The 24,425-nt window shown below is 39.1% G+C and overlaps 1 protein-coding gene across 1 annotated transcript; it reads right to left on the bottom strand.

Annotated features, from left to right (window-relative positions):
* Positions 1–18,904: 18,904 nt before the first annotated feature.
* On the bottom strand, positions 18,905–19,342 carry LOC145958053 (putative mitochondrial protein AtMg00860). Its single transcript, XM_083074507.1, has one exon. It carries the CDS (start codon positions 19,340–19,342, stop codon positions 18,905–18,907), a length of 438 nt encoding a protein of 145 aa, XP_082930633.1.
* Positions 19,343–24,425: the final 5,083 nt, after the last annotated feature.

Below are 24,425 nucleotides of genomic sequence, written 5' to 3'. Positions count from 1 at the left end.
CTTTTAACCCACAAAACGTAACAGCTCAACAATGTAAATAATACCCAAGTTTCAGTTATCCAAAGAAAATATCATTTTAAATAATCGTTTTTGTCTTCAACTTTTTAGACTTTTTTTTTCTATTCAATTATATATTAACTCTTTATGAATAGAAGTTAAAGTGTCACTATTTTTATAATTGTTTGAGATATGAAGTATCTCAACTTCTCTAATTTTAATAATGTCAGTGAATTTAAAGTCAAAATATTAGTATTGAACGGAGAGTTTGACGTAATGTACTGTGAGGTTTAAAATAAATTTTAAAATGAGACTATTTTAAAATTAACAATAATATTTTTTTAATAAAAAATGTTTTAGGGATGGTTCTACAAAAAAAATTATATCTTTATATATTTGAAAGATAGATTTTTTAGAGTGAACTCTTATATATATTTTTTATAAAATTATCTTTTAATTATTAATAATATTAATTATATATTTTCTAAATATCCTTATTTAATAAACAAGTCTTTTAGATAAAAGATAATATATAGAAATTAGTTGAATAAAAATTCTCTCTCTTATTATAATTGGAAAGATAAGTACACATATAATTATCTTTCTTTTCTAAATACTAATTAATTAGGTAAAAAAATGACTATTAAGTAAAAAAGAGAAAGGGCTAATTTCAGAAAAATAGTTTAAATTATTGAAAATTTTAATACTTTTAACTAAATTTACTATTTTTTAAAGATATAATTTAGTTAAAAGAATCATATAATTAGAAACGAAATTACTATCACTTAAAATCGAAGTCTCAGGTGTGTAATAGTTTATAAACACGTTGTTCTCTTTAATCAACTAATATTATATCTTCAGTAGGGCGAAACATTGTTAGATCTTCGTTGTCTCACTTTTCTTATTTTTTTTTTCAAAATAATTGCATACATAATTATCTATTATATAATTTATTATTTTTATTTATTTAAACAGTTTCAAAGTATCTTTATTAATGTAGTTAAAGAAAGAGGGCAGATTAAGGTTGCTTTATTTCTTTTTCAACTGACGGTTACAATGTGATGGTTGTCTTTTTAATTTTATTTTTTTTATTCGTGATGCATTATTTTCTGAATTTAATTTTTATGTATATGCACTACTAGAATTTCTTTTATTACATACGACTTTTCTTGCGAATTTTGTATTACAATTCGCAGTAAACATTATTTCTACGAATTTTTCTACAAAATTTTATCAGCAGGTAATACCTTCATGGATAATATATTTTTGTGAATTTTAAAATTTGCAAGAAATTTTCCTACGAAATTTCTTGCGAAAAAAATTCGTAGGAAAGTTTCCTGTAAAAAAAATTAGTAGGAAAGTTTCCTACAAATTCTTTCGCAAGAAATTCTAGAGGAATATTTTTTACGAAAAAAAATTAAAGAAATTAGTACAAATTCTATCGATAATTCTTCAACTTTCAAATGCTCATAATGAGTTTATCCGAAGCATTTGTTTCCACGCCTCTAACATGTGATATATAATCTAATAAACCCTAAGATTGTAAATTATAGGCCTAACACTCAACCATACAAATCAACTTGTAAGGTAAGTACTGCCCCAACTTATATACTCTTTAATTATTTTATAATAATTACTACAAATTCTATCAATAATTCTACAAGACTTGAAGTTTTTTTAAAATATTAAACTTATAAATTCAAATATTTTTTTTGATTTTTCTTGCGGATTAAAATTGGTAGGAAAATCCGCAGGAAAAGTTACCTGCAAATTTTTTTTACCATTTATTAAACATTACTTGAAAATTTATTTTTGCAAGAAAATCTGCAAGAAACAAAATATAATTCTTGCAATATTTTCTGCAAATTTTTACCATGGAAATTTTTTTTTCTATGGTTATTAAAATTGTAGCAAAATTTGCAAAAATTTCTTGTAGATTATTTTTCATAAATTTTTTTAAGAAATATCTGTAAATTATTTTTCACAAATAAATTCATAAAAAAAATTGTGAAATTATTATTGCAAGAAAATTCGCAAAAAATTATGCAAATATTTTTTTGTAAGAAAATTCGTAAGAAAATGACATTTTTCTAGTAGTGCTGGACTATAATTTAATTATACTACCAATTAATTAAAATATTATAGTTATTGTAACTTTTACGCTTTTTTATTGGAATTATGACTTTTAATAAGTTAATTAATATAAAAAATTAAATTTTAAAATAAATTAATCTTCATGCTTGAAATAGATACTCTTTAATAATGGATAAAATTTAATAAAATTATATACAATTTATAATTGTGTAGAATATGATTTTTTTTTATAATATTCATACATAAAATATTTTATCTTTTTTAATCATTATATAATAATGTTACGTGTTATATAATAATAAATTTAATTGATCTGTTAGAGAATCATGTAAACAAAGATGATTCTATTATTAGACATAATAAATGATATAAATATAAAGTATTTGTTTTACAGATGAAGTGTTTCGTGTGTGAGATTTAATATCCTAATAGATGATCGTCTTATCTCTACTCATCTTAAAGCTTGATCTAGAAAACTTTTCTCTTATAAATTTTTTTATGTTTGTTATCATTAAAACTCAAAGCCTTTGACTTAACATATTCCAATATAGGATGTTGACTTGGCTACTCTAGTCCATAAGGGTTTTCTACACTTTCCAATTGGCGATTTGGACTAAGATGCTCATGGGGTCATCATGATTTGGATCCATGCTTAGGAAATTATCATCAGTGAAAGTAATGGGAGGTAGTGATCTAGGCAACTTATCATGCGTTGTGATGACATTCTTGATGGTTCTAAGATGCCTTTTGTGTGAATAGCTAGTGGGGTTGCCACTTGCGAATCTGTTGGCAATGGCTTGTATAACACCTTTGACTCTGTTTTCCTTGTTATTTGGGGCATTGATGTCTTCTTGGCTGGTCATGCCATTCTCATTAGCATCAATTGTCCCTCTCTTGACTTCTTGCTCAACCATAGAGGCGATCTTCTCGGCAACTGTCCCTTTAGACGAACTACATAAGGTGGTTAGCTCGGGTGAGTTCTTCTATTATGTCACAGAATACCTAGTATTATTTGATGGTGTGATTGATGGTTTTGTGGTGTTAACAATGCTTGTTATGGTAGAAATCTTCATGAGGTCACCCAAACTCAAGAAGGGTGAGTATTTGTGTGCTAAAGGCTTCTTCAAACACATTTGTGCGAGGAACAATCAAAGTGCCATAGTTGTTTTTTACCTTGGTGGCCAAAGAGATTGATCATTCTTGAATTCGCTATCATTTTAAGGGTGTAATGTATCTGACTTGGGAGGTTCGCCTTTAATGCTAGATAAGGATAAACTTTTGTGTCATCTCACATGATGCTCTTCCATTTGGATGAAGCTAATAATGTGTGTTATTAGGTCATTCATTTCTCTGGGTGCATGTCTATAGAGATCATTTGAGAATGACATTTCTTTTAATGCATTTAGCATGGTGATTAGAGCAACCTGAAGATGAAGATCTCGTATTTTATTAGCAATGATTAAGAACCTCTCCATGAAAACTCAACTAGGTGTGTTGAATTATGCCCTAAACAACTGTGTTAAGACAACATAACTAGGTGTGTTGAATGTCGACAAACGAGTATATCATAGGAGCATAGGGGCTTCGAGTGTTGGAGGAAAGATCTTACACAGGACTACGTCTTCCTGGGTGTAAAGACATATCTTGGTTTTGTATGTGGCTAAGTGCTTGTCCAGGCAAGTAGAGTCATCACATGCTTTTCATGGTGAGGTGTTTCCATCCCCTAACGATTGGGGTGTCAACTATGGTGTCGATAAAGAGGTGACCACGATGTTTACCAACGAGCTACCCCAATGGGATCCCAGGAAGGGAGTGGCTGTCCTCCTTGGGTTAGGATTCCTATGTAGTGTGTGTGTCTTGGGAAGGTTTGAAGGGAGTGTGTTCCCAAATTGTCGAGATGTTGGTCCCTAAGTGAGTGTTATTGCTTTTTCGGCACAAAGCCTAGGGTTTCTACTCATAATGTGTGTGATCAACCTTGTAGGGTGTATGATTAGTCTCTCATTGCTAGCAAAGGGTAGCTAAGGCTTCTTAATTATGTTTTTGCATGGTTTCCATGTGTTGCTATAATTTAGTGTTGGATGGTGTAATGGGTGGGTCCATGTTAGGTTACTATACTCTAGGACAGAGTCGAGGTTGTCATTTGTTGTAGAAGTCCTTGCTACATTGTTATTCATCATCTGGTTTTGGATGGAAACCATGTGTGGCCAGAGGATAATTTCACTTTGGTCCCATGGTAGGCACCAAATGTTCTAACGAAATATAGCAAGTGCTCTAACAATGGAGATGACGTTCTAGGTGCTCAAATATTCATGATTAGAGAAGACACCTACAAAGACACTCAGATGCTTAAATTAGAGGGGAATCTAGGTTAAGAATGAGATTAGAGTAGAATGGTATTTGGTGCCCAATATATAAGTGATTTAACAATGTTGTATGATTTTAGGAGATAATTTTGCATGATATTTGCAAATACATTCCTATGATTGTGCATGGTGCTTAATGACAAAGATATTACCTTTGGAGTGTCACTTTTTAATGTATTTCAAGATTCTAGAAGACATGGTGTGGAGATTCTAGAAGACATCTAGGTGACGTACAGGATTTGGTATGATGAGGTTGGCTTGGTAGAGTCAAGTTTATGGGGAACTCGACTCGACTTACTCGAGTTGGGCGGTATACCTACCATTTATTCACACACAATTCAATAGTGTTGGGAGTAGATCATTTCATATATTTTATGAATTTCTTGTCACGTTTAACTTGACAAATCTATTTTATTTATTTTATAATTAAGAAAAAAAATTGAGTCAAATAGGTTCATTAACTTTACAACTAATTTTTCACTATCCAACTTGATTCATTTGACCTATAAAATCAGACAAAATTAACTTTATTCTTTTTAATTATTAAATAAAGAGCTTAACTTAATTTAAAGATCCATCAAATCATTTGAATATTATATCAATTTTGATTCTTCTATTTTTTAAATGGATAACTTTTCCTTATTATTTTAAAAAAATATGATTCCCTACATTTCAAAATAAAAATATTTTAACACAAAAGTTTTATATTAATTATTTGTTTATAGTTTTTTTAGCTTTGTCTCTTATTTTATCATTTTTTTAATTAAGTCATTGAGTATAAGTTAACAGTAAATTGACCATTAATCCCAGAGAACCGGTTACAAAATTTTTAAAAAACTTAAGGACACAATTACATTTTTTTTTATTTTATAGTTTACCATCCTATTTAAAAAAAAAAAAAATTCGTGGACTTACATACGCAATAAATCTTTTATGTGTTAATTAACACCTATATATGTATCAATGGGTGATTTCTTATATGTTTTAACAATAAAATGTACTTTACCCCAATAAAAACAATAAAATGTCAATATTTGTATAATTAAAATCACAAAATGCTATTTTATTTTTAAACTAGTATAGTAAATTAATCTATAATTAACCCTAAACATCTAATAGTAAGTTACACATAAACATACTTAATAATAAATCATTCATTCCTTTTAAATAATAAATTTTTATTCATTTCTTTTTTATATATCCTGCAAAATATTATTCATGCTGTAAGCATCTTTTATAAGGATTTCTTTTTTCTTCTATTCTTTGTCCATAAGGATCTAGCGAATCTTTAATTGGATCCAGGTAATTAATACAACTCATGACTGAGACTCAAATGTTCTGAATCCTCATAATATATTCTCTAATGGTGTGTTTGGATAAAGAATTTTACAAATTTAAGGAATTTTGAATTCTTAGTATTTGAATTATTTTAATTTCAATTTCTATTATTCTTAAAATATTTTGTTTGTATAAGTCAATTCAAATTTCTTAAATTTTAAATTGTTAGATTGGATATAATAATTTGATTCTACTATAGTAAAATTGATTTTAAAAATGTATTTATATGTTGATATTTTTAAATTAAATTTTATAAAAAAAATATTAGCTAATTTTTAAATATTTAATAGTTTTACAAATTAATATTAGATAATATTTAATAATTTTAAAAATATTTTTGAATAATCAATAATTAAAAACATAAAGAGATAAGAGATAAGATAAAATATATAAGTGAAATAAAAAAAAATATGAGAAATTTCAAAGTTTTACTTTTTTGAGAGAATTTAAAATTCTACTATTTCAAAAAATTTCACAAATACTTGAATTTTAAATTCTTTATAAATTTTCCATCCAAACAAGGTATTTCATCTCAAAGAATTTAAAATTCTTCAAGTAAATAAATTACTCCATTTAGCTAGGGGAAAGGAGGGATTTTGTACTTCTTTAGTTTTTAAATAAAATAAAAATAAATCATGCAATGAGTAATTATATGAGCAGATAACCCCAAGCGTGTGGTTCAGCGGTAGGGGTTGATCCACGCTTAAGCAAGATCAGGGGCTCGAATCCTTCCTTGTGTATACAGCCGCGTTAAATCTTAGGGCCAGCTATCCCATTCTTTGAGGTGCCTCCAACGTAGCGACTGCTATCGGCGGTAGATATTTCAGGGACGAACAAAAAAAAAACATGAGAGATTAGTCACTACTATCAGCGGTGAATACTCCAGGGACGAATAAAAAAAAAAACATGAGCAGATGAGCAGTTATTTAAAGAGGGTAAAAAATTAAGACAAGAAAAACATTAAAAAAGAAAAAATAATTTAAATTTATGAATAAAATAAAAGAGGATAAAATGATGTATATAAAAATGGAGGGTAAAATATAGTTAGTGAAGGGGGGCATCTCTTATGGTATAGATATATTCATCCTAATATTTATTTATTCCACCATTTTTTTTTATTTGTCTTCTGATTGTAGAAAATATTAGAATAAACATTACATTCATTATGTAAGTATTATTCTCATTAGTTTCTAAATAATCCATGAAATAATAAAATTATATAAATAATTGTTGGTGTATCATCCAAAATGTGATTTTCTTTTCGTCTTTCTCCAAACCCAAACCCAAATCGTAAACTTCTAAACTGAACGAAACCATCACAGTACTGTGGAGCGTGCGTGCATCGTAGGAAAAAGGCAACCCTATCGTTTTCGCAGTTGCTGTCCGTATTGAAAACATTGAATTGAGCATCACAAAGTTGATAAAAAAGCACGTACATTGAATAGAGGTGTAAATGCCAGAACTCGTGTTCAATTATATCCGTATTGCCAAAGTCCGCAGGAACAACGACGAATAATACCAAAGGATTTTAACTTTGACTCTGCTACCTAGTTGCATTTACAATTTTACATATATATCCTGTTGTTTCAGGCGTAGCAAAACAGTGCCATTGATCTACAATTGAACGTTAAAATAATCAAATAATTAAAAGGCAGTTGAATTAATTTGTGGACCAAAATCTCGAAAGTGACATAAAAAGCTTTTAAAAATTAGGCTTAATTGTACTTTTCATCCTCCTAATTTAGTGTAGGAGTAATTTTAGTCCTCATAATTTGAATTGCTTAATTTTGGTCCATAAATTTAAATAATGTACAATTTTAGTTTCACAAATAATTTACTATCCAAAATTTAACAGACGTTAATAATGTGAATTTTATTCTAAATAAAAATTAATTATATATCATTTAATTTCTTACGTGTCAAATTATTTAATATTCAAATTTTAAATTTAAATAACATTGGAAACAGAAAAGGGTATTGATATCAATCGCAGTGAGAATTTTTCACTAAAATAGAACTTTTTTATAAAAAATTTACCAAAAAAACACCTGTACCAATTTATTTACCTAAGTAGCACATTTCACTGTTCACGTTCAGAATTTGGTTCCCAGGGAATCGAATAATTAACTGTTAACTTTTTTTTTTGCTTTTTAGATCTGAGCATGGTGTAAAACTGGATCTAGAACGGCCTGTTCTCCTTTCAGAACGACCTGTTCTCCTTGCAGTACTTGCAGAACGGCCCGTTCTCCTTTTAGAACGGGCCGTTCCGGTTGTAAAAATACACACATGACGATGGATCAAAACGGGCCGTTCTGCTTGGACGTTCCAGTTTCAAAATTAACAGACTACGCGTGCCGTTCTGCTTGGAGAACGGACCGTTCTAGTTGCAACATTAACACGTATAAAAAAGAGAAATATAAAATAAATGAATTTAAAATTTTTGAAATTTGAATATTAAATAATTTGACACGTAAAAAATTAAATAATATATAATTAATATTTATTTAGCATAAAATTCATCTCATTAACGTCTGTTAAATTTTGAATGATAAATTATTTGTGAGACTAAAATTGTCTATTATTTAAATTTATGAACCAAACTTAAGCAATTCAAATTATGAGGACCAAAATTGCTCTTACACTAAATTAAGAGGACCAAAAGTGTAATTAAGCCTAAAAATTAACTCCCATCGTCAAGGAAGACAAAAGAAATTGCTTGGCGTTACTGTTTTACACACATTCAATCACATTTTACGTACCTTTCATGGGCTACTTTGTTTAGCATCATGACTTTTTCAAACCGTGGAATGCTTGAGTTTTTTTTTATAGCATTATCTAAACATGATTTTAATGCTTTGTTGAGCCAATGCAGCGTGGACTATCAAGATCATATTAAAGGGTAACGATATATACATTCTGAAGTTTAATTAGAACAGTGGCCATGACCTCCAATTTTTGACCAAAATAATCTCACACTACATGCCATAATGATTAGGTATTAGTGGAAAGAAAAATTATTTCATATCGACAACAAATTGTTTCGCAATTCAAAGATGTTGAGTATGCAATGATATATACGAAATCCGCGCCAGCTACTCAAAAATATTGCAGATAATGACTGACATATAATCCATTACTAATATCATAATATATCTTTACCCTATAACATATATAAACTCTCAAAGCTTCATAGAAGCTTTGATTAGTTCAATTTCTCCCCCTCATATATTCAACGGATGGACTAGACGAGAGACCCATGAATAGTTAAGATTCATATTTCACTCCAAAGTCTTTGATCAACAATAAACATGAATTAAAAGAGCAATTAATTAATCTATCACCCACCAAGTTTCAACAAGGGAAAACTTCTTGTCGCCAAATGCTAGAACACATGACGTGACTAGACACAAATATGAAGCCAAAACAATGGATCAACTAAAGATCTTGGTTGACTACTAGATCGAGCCTATATCCAGTTTGAATACGTTACTTCATTATATTGGACTGACTATTCTTCTACGCGGCTTCCATGATAATAAGGGTGTGTGCCTCTCTTAATTTCATGTGTATTTTGTCAACCGTTGTTGTGTTGACTTGTATTTTACTTGCAAATTAACCCATGTTGTGGATAGAGTGATCACGTCCATTGATTGCTACCACTGTCCATTCCAGCTTGAGTCTTATAATTTAGGAAGGGAACAAGATGTGATAAGTGGGAGAAGAAAAATGTGGTGTCATTGTAATTAGTCTCAAAACCAAATTTTGGCTGACTTTTGAGTGCAATTTAATTCAATAATGGATTTGTTTCGCCAAGATTTATAAAATGATGTGTTTGGACTCCGATACACTTGAGATAGAAATAAGCTGGAATCTGAAATTATGTTGAGAAGATAAAGATAAATAAAGTATATGTCACAAACAATAGTAGAAAGACGTACACTTGCGTGTTTGCAAATTTTGGCATACTTTACGGTGCAATTCAACAACGGATTTGTTTCTCCAAATTAATTTTATAAAATGATGTGTTTGGACTCGAAACACTTGAAAGATAGCAATTATTGGCCGGAGTGTCACAAATAATGTTGTGAAGATAAAGATAAAGAATATATATATATATATATATATATATAGGAAAAACAATTGTACGACACTTGAATACCATAACATTATTTTATATAATTGTACTAAATGACGTTATACATACCATAACATTATTTTATATGGAGAGACTGTGGTTGACCGATGCATACCGACTCAAAATGTATAAATATAATTTATTTAAATATTTTTATTCATAGAAAACATCTTTACAATAGTTTTTACATGTTTTTCCCGGCCTCTTATATTTCTCAAGATTATATCACTTATCTTATCAAAAACAATTCATTTTATTATCTTCATGTCTTGTGTATATGTAAAAGTTTAATATATAAATAATATAATTCACAATTGTTGCATATGAAAATATTAATTCTATCACTATAAAAAAATTATCATATATTAACATGTATTTTACAATAATATTATATTTGTAAAATTTACTTTTACTCACATAATATATACGATATATATTAATATATTATTAGAAAAATGTGAATATAAATTATAGTAATACATAAAATATGTTTTCAAATCTCATTTAAAATAAATATTAAAATTATATATATTAAATAAATATATACTTATATTATTATACTTATAATGATATTTATCATTATATATAATACTTTTTATAGTATATATTTTTTTCTTTTATCTCATTTTTATTCTTTTTTCTTCTATTTTATAAATCATTGTTTATTATATTTATATTTTTCTGTGTTTTTAAATTTTTTTATCTTTCTCTTATCTACAGTTGAAAAAATAACTGCATGAGAGGCAGTTTCAATTTTCACCATAGACTCTCCTTTAATTATACTTTTTTTTATATCAATATTTATTAATTAAAAATATCAACTAATGGCTGAGATTCAAGCAGTTCAAAAATGACTTCCCTCTGTTTTAGGATGGGTATCATAGCTGCATATAAACGTAATCTCCATTATACACAGTTAAGCTGTACATAACTTACCCATTTCCAACACTACACATGCAAGGATCTGTTAGATATATATAAAACAAAAAAGGAAGAACAAAAAGCATAACCCCACCAGTTACTTTTAATTGTGAAGTGATTGATTACACGTTCATATGACACTCGCGTACGTTGTCCTGACACGTGGCGTGGGTACCGGCAACCAATATCTTTCGCTCTTTCAGGTCCGTGACACCATAATAATTAATGCATGCTTTCCAAAACAAAAATATTGTCTTTTGTCACGATCTCAAGAGAAGAGAGACAAAGGAATGTATATAATGCGTTATGTAATGGAGGAAAAAGAGAAAGTGCACGAAGTACATGAAAATATGCATAAAACTGTGGAAATTGTATTTCAAATAGCAGCATTAGGTTAAAAAATAGTCTTAATCCATGTCTAATTATATATATATATATATCCTTTAAACATATATATGATTATTTAAACTTATTTCTAAAAATTTCCAATCTCTTAATGGGGGGTTCCGAATCCGTTCTTGCATAATCCCACACATCGAAAATCAAAGGATACAATTTTGTTTTTCATCATTTCATTTGGAAAACCAAAACTCCTTCAACCACTCATTTTGCTTATCTGCGTGACACACGTTTGAGAATCTGTCTTTTCCTTTTTCGAATTCGTACATCTTTAAAGAAAGATGTCTAGGTACAAAGTCTAGCTTATGCATTCTTAATTTACCCCCAAATTATATACATAAATAATTAATAAGGTGTATAGTAATTGTCATTAACAATACAAAATATATAATATTTTAATAGTTGAAAAATATTTATTTTATAATTTTTAAATAATAATATTATCATATGACTGCAATTACACCTATTATATTACTAGTGAGGGAGACATTACGTGTTTCTATTATTGATTAATTAAAGCTTATTAAAAGTAGAAAAAAAGTTAAATAAAAAAATAGTGAAAGAAAGGTAGTGGAAAAGAGTAATTTGAGAGTTATTATAATTTTATTTTATTTTGATATTTAATTTAATTTAATATGTGTTAATTATTATATGCTTATGACATATTAGAAATTATTTATAATATTTGATTGAAATATATGGAAGAAAATAATATTTTTTAAGTATTTATTGTAACTAATATACTTTTATATGATTAGTTAATATTGCATGTTTATGTTAAGTTGAAAAAAGGCATACTTTGTAGAACTTCTATTAATAATTAGCACATTTTTCCTCACAAGTAAAAATAATAATAAATACCTGTATTAATTCATCTTAAAAATGCTTCTGAAATGGTTATTGTTCCTGTGTTAGGATACACACTTCAATTATCTTGGTCGTCTCGGGTCAGGTATAAAGTTACGGTCTTCTCGTTCTTGTCCGGGTAGTCCGAAGCGAGGTTGGGGGTGCCTGCAAAGACACTCTGACGCTCAAGTTAGTTCTCGGCGTAATAAATACGGTAGTTGAAAAATTAATTACATACCTCGTTGGGGCTCTATTTATAGACGCTCGTATTGGGCCGTAATTAAGGATTGGGCCCCGGAAAATCAGGGGGCTAATCCAATGTATTACGCTAATTAAACTATCTGTAATCGGCCTGACATGGCGTAGAGATTGACCGACCAACCCGACACGTTTCACTCGTTTATAAGTGGTCGGTGGACTAGGGTGATCGGCGTAACCATTAAGGGTTCGGGTATTCAGTCTAATTATTCGCGGGGTCGGGTACTCGACCTAATCACTCGCGGGCTCGGGTATTCGGCCTAGTCGGCCACCATACGGTATACAACCCCCGTAGCGTCAAGGATAGGAAAGACGAAGACGGTATAAGATGCGTAACGCTTTATTTGACGTCTTAACCGTGTGAAATGATGGCGAGATCTCAATGGGAAAGCGTGCCGAGGTCTGACGTGGAAGATGTCTGAACTGAGGTTTCGGATGCAAGGAGCTTCATCAATGCCTCGAGTAACTGGAAATTATGCCGCGCCAAGGGGGAGTAGGGTCTAGTTCTTGATAGACGGTGTCTAGAATTCGAGCTAGACCCCGTGGAATCGCGCCGAGACCGAGAGCTCGGACGTAAGAAAATGTACCGAGACCTCGAGTAACTGGGATTCGCGCCGAGGTCTCGGGTGGTGTCTAGGGTATTGCCTAGGACGTGAAATCGTGGCGAAACCGTGTGTTGCACGGCTGAGTCGTGACCTGCAAAGAGAAGGTGAGTCGAGGCCTCATGTGAGTCGATGCCCGGATCGAGAGCTCAGGCGTGAGAGATTGCGCCGAGACCGAGAGCTCGAGCGTAAGAAGCTGCACCGAGACCACGAGTAACTGGAATTGTTACCGAGGCCTTGGGTGGGGCGATGCCCGGACTGAGAGCTCAGGTGTAAGAAGCTGCACCGAGACCTATGCTGGCGTAGCTTTCCACGTTGGCCCTGGCGGTTACAGGCCCAACGGTTATTAAATCTGGACCGTTGGATACTTTCGATCGAGCGGTTAGGGTTTGAGGACGCCTGTTTACTTTCCCCGTTTTACCTCGCCTATAAATAGAGGGGGGGAATTGTGGAAATTCACTCGCTGTAAATTTTCCGAGCTCTCTCGAATTCAAGCATCGACCGAAACGACCGAGCAAAGGTAAATTTTGTATTCGTTAATTCATAATAATAAATGGATAGGGACTATTCGTCGGCAAGGAGTTGCTCGTCGTCGGGCGAGTCGGACGCCTCGTTAGGTATGGAGGGATCAGACTCGAGTGAGGTACCCATGTTGCCCTTACTGCAATGTGAAGTGGTGTTTCCGTCCGATCACCCCGAGGAAGATGACAGCGGGGATGAAGTGGTGGAGGTATCGCCTCCTGCGACTCTGGCCGTGGCTTTGGCTCGCGCTACTGAGGTTGACTGTAGGGGTTTGGCGCAAGCCGAGTAACCGAGGCCCCACATTGTAATCGTTCCTGCCGAAGGCCATGGGGGTGGGCTAGAAGCGGTTGCGGATAACCGAGGCAAGGCCATCGGCGGTCCGACTTTCCGGTCAAAGCCAAAAGTCGACTATGGTAGCGTGGAAATGCCAGGATATGAGTGGGTGGACGGAGAAGTCGGTATATACTTCTCGAAGTTTTCCGACCAAGGTCTGTTAGATACGTTCATCTCTTCTGAGAAATGCTTCGGTCGTGGGGGCGAGGAGTTTCCGCTGCTGGCTGAGGCGTGCGAAGACGATGGGCCGAACACCGACTTTGTGTTTTTGGAGGCGGGTCCCGGTAAAGATGACTACTTCTACGTGTATGTTTGATGGTTCGAGGACCTCGGCATAGAGCTGCCCTTTGACGATTTTCAGATAGGGGTTCTCCGGACACTAAACGTGGCGCCGACCCAATTGCACCCTAATGCTTGGGCGGCCATGCAAGCCTTTCGGAATTTGTGCCTATGTCTCGGCCTCACGCCTCGGCCGCTCGCCTTCCTCTATTATTACACCTGCCGCCCGAGCAAACCGGTAAAGTGGGTTTCCTTAGCTCTCGGGTGCCAAAATGTGGATTCCTTCGGGCTTTCACTTCTTGTTACAAGGGATTTAACAGTGGCTTTTTTAAGGTCCGATGGGGGTCGGAGATGCGAGATTGCTTTTATGACCGAGAGAATAACCCGCTGTTTCCCTTCTACTGGACGAGGCGTCCGACACGTTTTGAGGCATTCCCTGCCTCGAAACTCCCCGCCGAGGACAAGGAGATTGTGGATTTGCTAGACCAGTTGCCGAAAGAGCTTCCTGTCCGAGAACTATTGGAAATTTTTGAGACGTCTCATTTTGAGATGGTCTTGCTAGGTATGTGTACTAGGGTTCGGTTGTTTAATCAATTTTTAAATTGATGTTAAACTTTGCTTTGTTGCAGGATTGATGGCCGGAGGCAAGTTGGATGTAACTGCGATGCTCGCCAAGAGGGCGAAGGAGGCTAAAGAGAGTGGAAAGGTGTCGCCGACGAGGTCGGCCCTCAGGGTTCAGCGAGATAAACCCACGCAAGTCCTCATTCCCTTGGCCGACCCCAAGAAAAGGGGGAGTACGTCTCGGGTCCGGGCTGCTGAGCAAGACATCGAGCCGGAGCGTCCGAGCTCTTCTTCCAAACGGCCGAAACAACTGTCGTTGGAACAGTCGGGTTGTGGGGCCTTCGCCATTCCTGCTGTGGTGGCCGGGTCAAACTTCTTGGCCTCGGATGTGCAAGTGGAGAACCTCGTCAATCTAGATATAACAACTGGTGGGGGACGTCAGTACCTGGAGGGCATGTCCGCGGAAGCCGAGTACAAGCTCTTTTGTGAGCTCGACGCTCGGACTTCCCTTGTGGCGAAGCACGTTATGATGAGGTCGGTTGTCTCGGCTGAGAAGCTTCAGGCCCGACTGAAAGACGCCGAGATGACTGTGAAAGAGGCTTTGAGTGCTAACGCTAAGGCTACGGAGTCAGCCGAAGAGTTGAAGAAAGCGGCCGACGCCCACCGGAGGGAAGCCGACGACTTAAAGCTGACCGTGTAGCGGATGAAAGTCGACGCCGTTGATGCTGCGGCGGAGATTGCTCGCCTCAAAGAGGTTGTTGCTAAGTTCGAGGGCGAGGCCACCGAACAAATCCTCTCTTAGCATGATGCCGGCTTCCAGCATGCAGTCCGACAAGCGTACCATTTTTGTGAGGTTCTGGCTGATTTCCAATTTGATGTTGGCCGGGACTTCCTGGGTGGGAAGTTCATGAGTTACAGTGAGTTCCCCCAAGGGGCTCATCCCGACGTCGATGCCCCCGGACGAGGTGTGTCTACCCGAGCCCCCGTGTTGTCAATTGAAGAGGAAGACCCGATCATAGATGTGGTTGGTGACGGGGATCCACCGAGCTCGGCCGCGGTGTAGTGACCGGCTTGGGTAAAGGGTACTAAGGGTTTTTTGCTTTATTGTAACCGGGCCATTAGAGCCTTTTTGTAGTTCCGGCCAATGGCGTCGGTTTTGATATAATTTTTTGTAATGCCGTTTTGATCGGCCACAGTTAGTAAAACGCTTTGCTTGGTATACTATCCCGAGTAGTTATTTTCTTGAGTCTACTTATAATATGCTTACATGCTTGACCGTAACGTGTGTTAGCAAGAGTGCTCAATTTTAAAAATGTTCAGTTTCTAGCTTGGATAATCTACATAGACGTGTGAGAGTTCGGCTTTTTCTTTTTCATTCTTGAGGAGTTTGCTTTATTGGATATTCAGTTCGGTGTGGTCAGCCTAGGCTCATAGTACTCGTTCATAGGTTTGTTCGTTGGTGGAGACGTTTGTGCGAGGCGCTCGGTATAGGGGGATCGTTAGTCGAGTATGGTAATGGAATGGAAATCTGTTTGGCGCGAGAATGCCTCGATCGATCGGCCAAGCGTGGTTCAGCTACATGGGTGTTCGTGCGTAGTGCTCGGCCTAGGTACGTCCTTAGCCGAGGAGGGTACTCGGGAAGGAAACCTGTTCGGCGCGAGTGCACATTTGAGCGATCGGTCGAGCGTAATTCGGCGACGTAGGTGTTCGTGCATAGTGCTCGGCCAAGGTACGTCCTTAGCCGAGGAGGGTACTCGGGAGGGAAACCTGTTTGGCGCGAGTGCACATTCGAGCGATCGGTCGAGCGTAGTTCGGCGACGTAGGTGTTCGTGCATAGCGCTCGGCCTAGGTACGTCCTTAGCCGAGGAGGGTACTCGGGAGGGAAACCTGTTTGGCGCGAGTGCACATTCAAACGATCGGCCGAGCGTAGTTCGGCGACGTAGGTGTTCGTGCATAGTGCTCGGCCTAGGTACGTCCTTAACCGAGGAGGTTACTCGGGAGGGAAACATGTTCGGCGCGAGTGCACATTCGAGCGATTGGCCGAGCGTGGTGCTCGTTCCGGGCGAGTATTATCTGAGGTCGGACCTGAACATTTATGACTTGTACACGCATATAATTAACTTTAAAGCAAAATATTCAAAAATGTCTGAATCGAGTGCCTCGTTAAAAACCTTGCCGACCCAAAACCCTCCTAAGAAAAAAGAGTTGGCCAAGGAAAAGAGTGCACTATTACATCAACTGTAATACATCTTTAGGTGGGAGGAGTTCCAAGTTCTCGGAATTGGTTCTCCTGACAGGTACTCCAGCTTGTAAGCACCGTTGTTCAAGTTGTGCCGGACTCGGAAGGGTCCGTCCCAATTTGGGGCGAGCTTCCCTTGCCTCGCATCCTTCCTTGCCTCGCCCGTGGTTCTCCAAACCAAATCTCCTCCTCGAAACTCTCTAGGCTTCACCTTGCTGTCGAACCTTCTTTTGTATCGTTGTTTGGTGGCCTCAGCAACCACCAGCACTCGGTCGCGAATTTCCCCTACGATATCTAAATTTGCGCGGAGCTCGGCCTCATTGTTTGACTCGTCATAATGGGCTCGGCGGAAAGAGGTTTCTCCGATTTCAACCGGGATCATCGCGTCAGACCCATAGACTAGGCGAAACGGAGTTTCATGCGTAGTTGATTGGGGCGTGCATCGGTAGGCCCATAGCACTTCGGGTAACTGCTCGGCCCATGCTCCTTTTGCTTCCCCGAGGCGTTTCTTCAATTCAGCCAGGATGACTTTATTCGCCGACTCGACCTGACCGTTGGTTTGCGGGTGCTCGACCGATGTGACCTTGTGCTGTACTCCCAAACCAAGAAGGAACTCATTGAGCTTTCGGTCGGTGAATTGGAGGCCGTTGTGGTCACCAGGGTATGCGGGATATCGAATCGGGTAATGATGTATTTCCATAAAAAATTCTGGACTTGATGAGCCGAAATGCACGCCAAGGGCTCGGCCTCGATCCACTTAGTGAATAGATCCACGGCAACGATGAGAAACTTGCATTGTCCCTTGGCCACTGGAAAGGGTTCGAGTATGTCGGTTCCCCAGGTGGCAAAAGGCCATGCCGGCGAAATACAGTGAAGCTGCTCGGCCGGTTGATGAATTAAGTTGCCGTGTTCCTGGCACGGTCGGCACTTTTTCATGAACGCTGCACAATCGGTGTTCATGGTCGGCCAATAGTATCCCGCCCGCAGTAACCTCGACACAGTTGTCCTTGCCCTCGAGTGCATTCCGCAAATTCCCTCATGCACTTCCCTTATGACGTAATCGGCTTCAGCGGAGTCTAAGCACTTGAGAAGAGGCGTGGAGAAACCATGCTTGTATAACTGCCCCGCAACGACAACGTACCTACTAGCTTGAACCCTCAACCGCTTAGCCTCGGTAGGGTCGGCGGGAACGGTACCCTTGTCAATAAATTCCTTGATTTGGTCTCGCCAATCTTGTGGGCCTTTCTGCCCGGCGGGGTCGGACTCAACATTTGCTATCTCCGTTTCAGCGCTTGGGTGGTCTATCTCTTGTTGAATGATCGTTCTCAGTTGGCCCGGCTTTTTGGTCGTGGCCAACCTGGCTAATTGGTCGGCGCGGGTGTTGTCTTCACGCGGTATGTGCTCGACCGACACCTCCTGAAAGTTCGCCTTCAACTTTTGGTAGGCGTGATAATACCTCATCATCATGTGATCTTTGACCTGAAAGTTACCACCCACTTGCTCGGCTACAACCTTGGAATCGGTTAAACACTTGATCCTCGAGGCTCCCATGTCCTCGGCCAACCTCAATCCTGCTAGTAGTGCTTCGTATTCTGCTTGATTATTTGAGGCCTTGAAGCAAAAGCGCAAGGATTGTTCCAGCGTTATACCCTTCGATCCCTCCAAGATGACCCCTGCTCCGCTCCCTCTGCCATTGGATGAGCCGTCAACATGGAGGGTCCACCATTGCTCCTCAAAGTGGCCATGCGGGTGCAGCTCATTTACGAAATCCGCTAGGCACTGAGCTTTGATCGGTCCCCTAGGCTTGTACACGATGTCAAACTGTGAGAGCTCGACTGACCAGGCCATCATTCTCCTGGCGAGGTCGGGCTTGCCTAAGACCTTTGAGATCGGGCAGTCGGTGTGCACCACTACCTGGTGGCTTTGAAAGTAGTGTCGTAGGCGTCGCGAGGAATGCACCAATCCGAGGGCGACCTTTTCTATCAGTTGGTACCCGGGTTTCAGAGTCTTGCAGGAGTCAGTTGACAAAGTATACGGGAACTTGTGCGCCCTCCTTCTCTTGCACCAGCACCGAGCTTATTGCCTCGTCCGACACGGATATGTATACCAGTATTGGGCGTAGAGGGTCAGGCTTCGTGAGGATCAGTGGTGTTGCCAAGGTCGTCTTTAACGTGGCGAAGGCGGCTTCACATTGCTCGTCCCAAGAGAAGGCAGAAGCCTTCCGCAAGAGCCTTGTCATCGGGCTGATTTTGTCGCCTAACCGTGGGAGGAATCGGGATAAGGCGGCCAACCTTCCTGAGAGGCGCTGCAGCTCCTTGAGGTTGCTCGGGCTTCGCATGTCTAACACGGCCTGGCACTTGTCTCGGTTCGCTTCTATGCCTCTCGTCGATAGCATGAATCCCAGGAATTTGCCTCCCTTGACTCCGAAGGTACACTTCTCGAGGTTGAGCCTCATGTTGTGTCTGCGAAGTTAGGCAAATATTTCGGTTAGGTCGGTTAGGTGTTCGGCCAGGGAACTGGACTTTACCACCATATCATCCACATATATTTCGATGTTCCGGCCGACCTGACCCTGAAACACCTTGTCCATCAACCTTTGATAGGTTGCTCCGGCATTCTTCAGTCCAAACGACATTACTTTATAGCAGAAATTGGCGCTCTCGGTTATGAACGCCGTCTTCTCTTCGTCGGCCGGGGACATTTTGATTTGGTTGTAACCGGAGTAAGCGTCCAGGAAACTGAACACCGCATGCCCCGACGCGCCGTCGAAGAGTCGGTCGACGCAAGGGAGTGGGTAGGCATCCTTCGGGCAGGCTTTATTGAGGTCTGTGTAGTCGGTACACATTCTCCACTTGCCATTCGACTTTTTTACTAACACAACGTTTGCTAGCCAAGTGGTGTATGTGATTTCTCGGATGAAGTTTTCTTGCAACAGTTTTTGGACCTCGGCATTCGCCGCTTTTCTCTTCTCTTCTCCCATCTTTCTCTTCTTTTGGGCAACTGGTCGAGCGTCTCGGCATACGGCCAGTCGGTGGCATAAGAAATTAGGGTCAATCCCGGGCATGTTCGACGCCGTCCAAGAAAAAAGGTCTTTATTGTCTCGAACTGCTCGTTTAACCCGGCTCGCATCGATCTCTCTCAATTGGGATCCAAGGCGCGTGACTTGCTCAGGTAACTGACCGAGCTGAAATGAGACGAGGTCTTCGGCCGCCTCGATCCGCTCTTCCTCTCCTAACCGAGGATCGAGGTCAATACCCTCGGCTATCCCTTATGCGACCACGTTAATGCCTATCTTTGTGGTCGACGGCTCGGCAATAGGCTGCACTCTCAAACTAGAGAGATAGCACTCCCTTGCTGTTTTTTGGTCGGCATGCACAGTGATAACTTGCCCATCCCTCGACGGAAACTTCATGCACAGATGAGGCGTCGAAACGATGGCCCCTAACGCATTGATCGACGGTCTCCCTAAAAGAATGTTGTATGACGTATTTGCATGCACCACTATGTATCGGATTTTGATCTGGAAATACCTTTGATCGAAACCAAAGCGGGTGTACAGGTCAATGCATCCCCTTGTCATCACTCGCTCACCCGAAAAGCCGACCAGGGGCTCATGATACGGCTCTAAGCTCTCCTAAGGGATTCCTAGTTGCACAAAAGTGTTCCAATACAAGATGTCGGCGGAGCTTCCTTGGTCGACCAGGGTCTTCTTCACAATGCAATTATGCATTTCGACGGAGATCACCATGGGGTCGTCCTGGACCGGGTCGATAACCCGAAAATCTTGGTCTGAAAAAGTTATCGGCGGCATTTTCGGTGTCTTCGGCCGATCAACGCTGTTCACTGACCGTACCGCCCGGAGGTGTCTTTTCCACGCGGAGGATGTAGAGCCTCCCCCGGTGAAGCCTCCGGCAATTGTATTTATTATCTTCCTCGGGCGATCATTGTCTTCTCGCGAGCTCCGGGGGTGGTCTTTCCTTTCAACAGATCGAGATCGACGGCGTCGTTCCCCGGGTGACGATGTTCTTCGAGGGTATTGGTCTCTCCCGCTTGGTTGGTGGTCTTGGGATGAGACGAAGTTCCTAAGGTGACCTTGCTTGATAAGGTCTTCAAGTTTGTCTTTTAATGCCGAGCACTCCTCTGTTGAATGGCCTCGATTTCGGTGGAATCGACAAGTTTTAGCCTTGTCGGCCCTCAGAGGAGTGTTCGCCCTCTTTGGTATCACCAAAATCTCCGACGCAAGAGCCTGCTCCAGCACCTTGGCCCTGCTCGCATTAAGGGGAGTATAAGCCGTGTAGCGCAGTCCTCTAGGCGGTCGAGTGTTCGAGGGCTCGGCATTCGCCCTTTTCATTGGCTCCCGACCTTGCTCTTTCCGGCTGTAACCCTCTTCGGCCCTGGCTTGGTTTCTTGTCTCCGCCAATTCCTCCATCTACATATACTTCTCGGCACGTCTTCGGAGGTCGTTCATGTCAACGGGTGGCTTTTTGCACAAACTATTCACAAACGGTCCCGGCCTAAGTGCCGTGCTCAACCGGTCCAAGGCCACGGTAGGGTTAAGATCACCAATCTCTATTGCAATCTTGTTGAATCGGTCCATGAAACTCCTCAGGCTTTCCTTCTTCTCTTGACGGACCCCCGCTAAGGCTAACGAGGTGGTCCTGTACGGCTTACTCGTGGCGAATTGCAAGGTAAATTGGGATGACAACTCGGTGAACGAGTCGATGGAAGAAGTCGGCAGTCTGGTGAACCAGCTTAGAGCCCTCCCTTTCAGTGACGTGGGGAATATTCGACACAATGCCGAGTCGTCTTGAGTAGAGAGAGTTGCCTGAGTCAAGAAAACATTCAAGTGCTCCTCGGGGTCGGTCGAACCATCGTACTTCTCGATTGGCATGCTCTTCCAATGGTCCAATAAAGTTGCTTCCATTATTCGTCTGGAGAAAGGGTGCCTTAGGGAATGGCCGGATGTATCGGCCTTATTGGCTATTAAAGATGTCGCCGGAGTCCGAGTGACCTGGTCGGTTGGGGCGTGATAGGCGGACTCTTCCGCTAGTGTGGGAGTAGACGGCACATTCGTTTGATTCAGGCTCCGGAGCTCGGCATTTTGCCAACGTAACTCGGCCATCTCTCGGGCATCGACCTCTCTTTGCCTTCGGATATTTGCCATTTCCTCACACAGCGCGCGCAAGTCATCATGAAAGTTGGGCGGAGGTTGGTTAACGTTCGGCTGGACCTGTTGTATCACGGGTTTCGGTTGAGTTTGAGGCATTCCGTATGGGTAGCATTCTTGGTTGGTCATGGGGGGATTGTCTTCGGCGTTAGTATTAGGAATCGGTTGAGTCGTCGTCGATTGTCCCTTGCGAGTAACTACCATGTCTCGGTCTCAGTTGGTAGAGTTGAAAAGGGGCAGAAAAGTCTCTTCGGCCCCACGGTGGGTGCCAAATGTTCCTGTGTTAGGATACACACTTCAATTATCTTGGTCGTCTCGGGTCAGGTATAGGGTTACGGTCTTCTCGTTCTTGTCCGGGTAGTCCGAAGCGAGGTTGGGGGTGCCTGCAAAGACACTCCGACGCTCAAGTTAGTTCTCGGCGTAATAAATACGGTAGTTGAAAAATTAATTACATACCTCGTTGGGGCTCTATTTATAGACGCTCGTATTGGGCCGTGATTAAGGATTGGGCCCCGGAAAATTAGGGGGCTAATCCAATGTATTACGCTAATTAAACTATCCGTAATCGGCCTGACATGGCGCAGAGATTGACCGACCAACTCGACACGTTTCACTCGTTTATAAGTGGCCGGTGGACTAGGGTGATCGGCGTAACCATTAAGGGTTCGGGTATTCGGTCTAATTATTCGCGGGGTCGGGTACTCGGCCTAATCACTCGCGGGCTCGGATATTCGGCTTAGTCGGCCACCATACGGTATAGTTATATATACACTAATTAAAATAATAATTTATTATAAATAATATTTGATTTTTCTATAGTACATCTAATTTATTTACTTTTTATATTTTACATTATCTAAAACATTGTTTATAAACATTAAATCATAGTGGGGTGTGTTACTGTTTACTATTAGGCCGGATACCATCAGAACGAGAAACAGGAATATAGACTAGTTAATTAGTCTATCAAATATTGATTAGACATTTATGTTTCTTAAATAATTATTAAGATTTGTTTTTTAGTTTGCAGATGAGATTACTGTTGGAAATACTATTGTATTAGTATAAAGACCCACTCAGTTGTTAGGAGTTATATCCCTTAAAAGACAAAAACAAAAAGTTAATTAACCTTTGTTAGTTGGGAAATTGAATTCAGTGTTTAGCATAACTTTATAGTTTATCCGTTATACGAAGTTCAAAACATACTAAAAGCACTGGTAATACAGACTAAGTTTTTTTTAATTTTTTTTAATCATATATTCAGGGGTAAGTTGTGGCTTAAAAGGATACTTTCCCTGCTAACCCGTAAAGCTCCAGGAGACTTGTAAAGGGGAAAAAAAATATAAGTTATTGCACCAATGATTATTGTATCTTCGTTTTTAACACAATTATGTTGGATGTGATGTAACTTTTAAGGGTAATTTTAAGAGAGTCGTGATATTTGGATATTTAAAATTTGTGAATACCTAAGTTGATACTATTAATTTGTTATTTATTTCTTTTTTCATATTATATGAATCACTCACATCTCTCTTCTTTTTTATCTTTCAAATATACTGAAAAAAAATTTATGTTTCACATCGATAAAAAAATAAAATAATTAAAAATATATATAAATTGTGAGACCCCCTCTTTTCCTTTTCCTATTTTACTCCCACACTCCAACTCTCTTTTTCCTTTTTATGCACTCTTTCTCTCAAAACTCATACTTCTCCTTTTCTCCCATTCTCACTTGCGGAACTCCTTCTGGTGGCTGTGGTGTTTAGGTGTTGATGTTGGTGTGGGAAATTAGCTGAAGATCTCCTTCTCCGTTGGTCTCCGTCCACTTCCAATCTTCTTCTTTATTCTTCCTCCCGGAGCTCGGAAATTCTTGAACCAAGGTAAGGGAAGCTAGTTACTTTGTGTATTTTGGCTGTGAATGAGTCCCGAAACTCCTTTGCTATTTGATGCTTGCGGGATGTCGGGTTGAGATTGCTGAAAATGGGTTTTGGTGGGGGTTTCGGAGTTTGGATAAATTTTTGGGGTTTTGATGATTTTGTGATTGCATGTCGAAAACGGAACGTTTTTGTTGATGTTTGATGAAAGAGGAAGCTTTTGGATGGTTTGCATGTTGTTTTCCTGGTATTTTTCGCAGGTTTTGGTGAAATTTTCGTAGCAGGTAAGGGTCCCCGTTTGAATTCGCGCTGGGCGCAGTTCTTCGCGCTGGGCGCGACTTGAAATGGGAAGTTTCTGGGTGAATCGCGCTGGGCGCGATGAGGACAGCGCTGGGCGCAATAGAATTTACAGGTCTCTGGTTGAGAGTTGCGTCGGGCGCGTACTCAACGCGCTGGGCGCGCATTTGTGTTTCAGAATTTTACTTTATAGTCTTCAT

The sequence above is a fragment of the Cajanus cajan genome, chromosome 5, assembly GCF_000230855.2.
Source record: "Cajanus cajan strain Asha chromosome 5, NIPB_CcT2T_4, whole genome shotgun sequence".
In the NCBI taxonomy this organism is placed as follows: Eukaryota; Viridiplantae; Streptophyta; class Magnoliopsida; order Fabales; family Fabaceae; genus Cajanus; species Cajanus cajan.
Note: the sequence above shows the minus strand (reverse complement) of the source record. Positions and strands in the feature narration are given on the sequence as shown.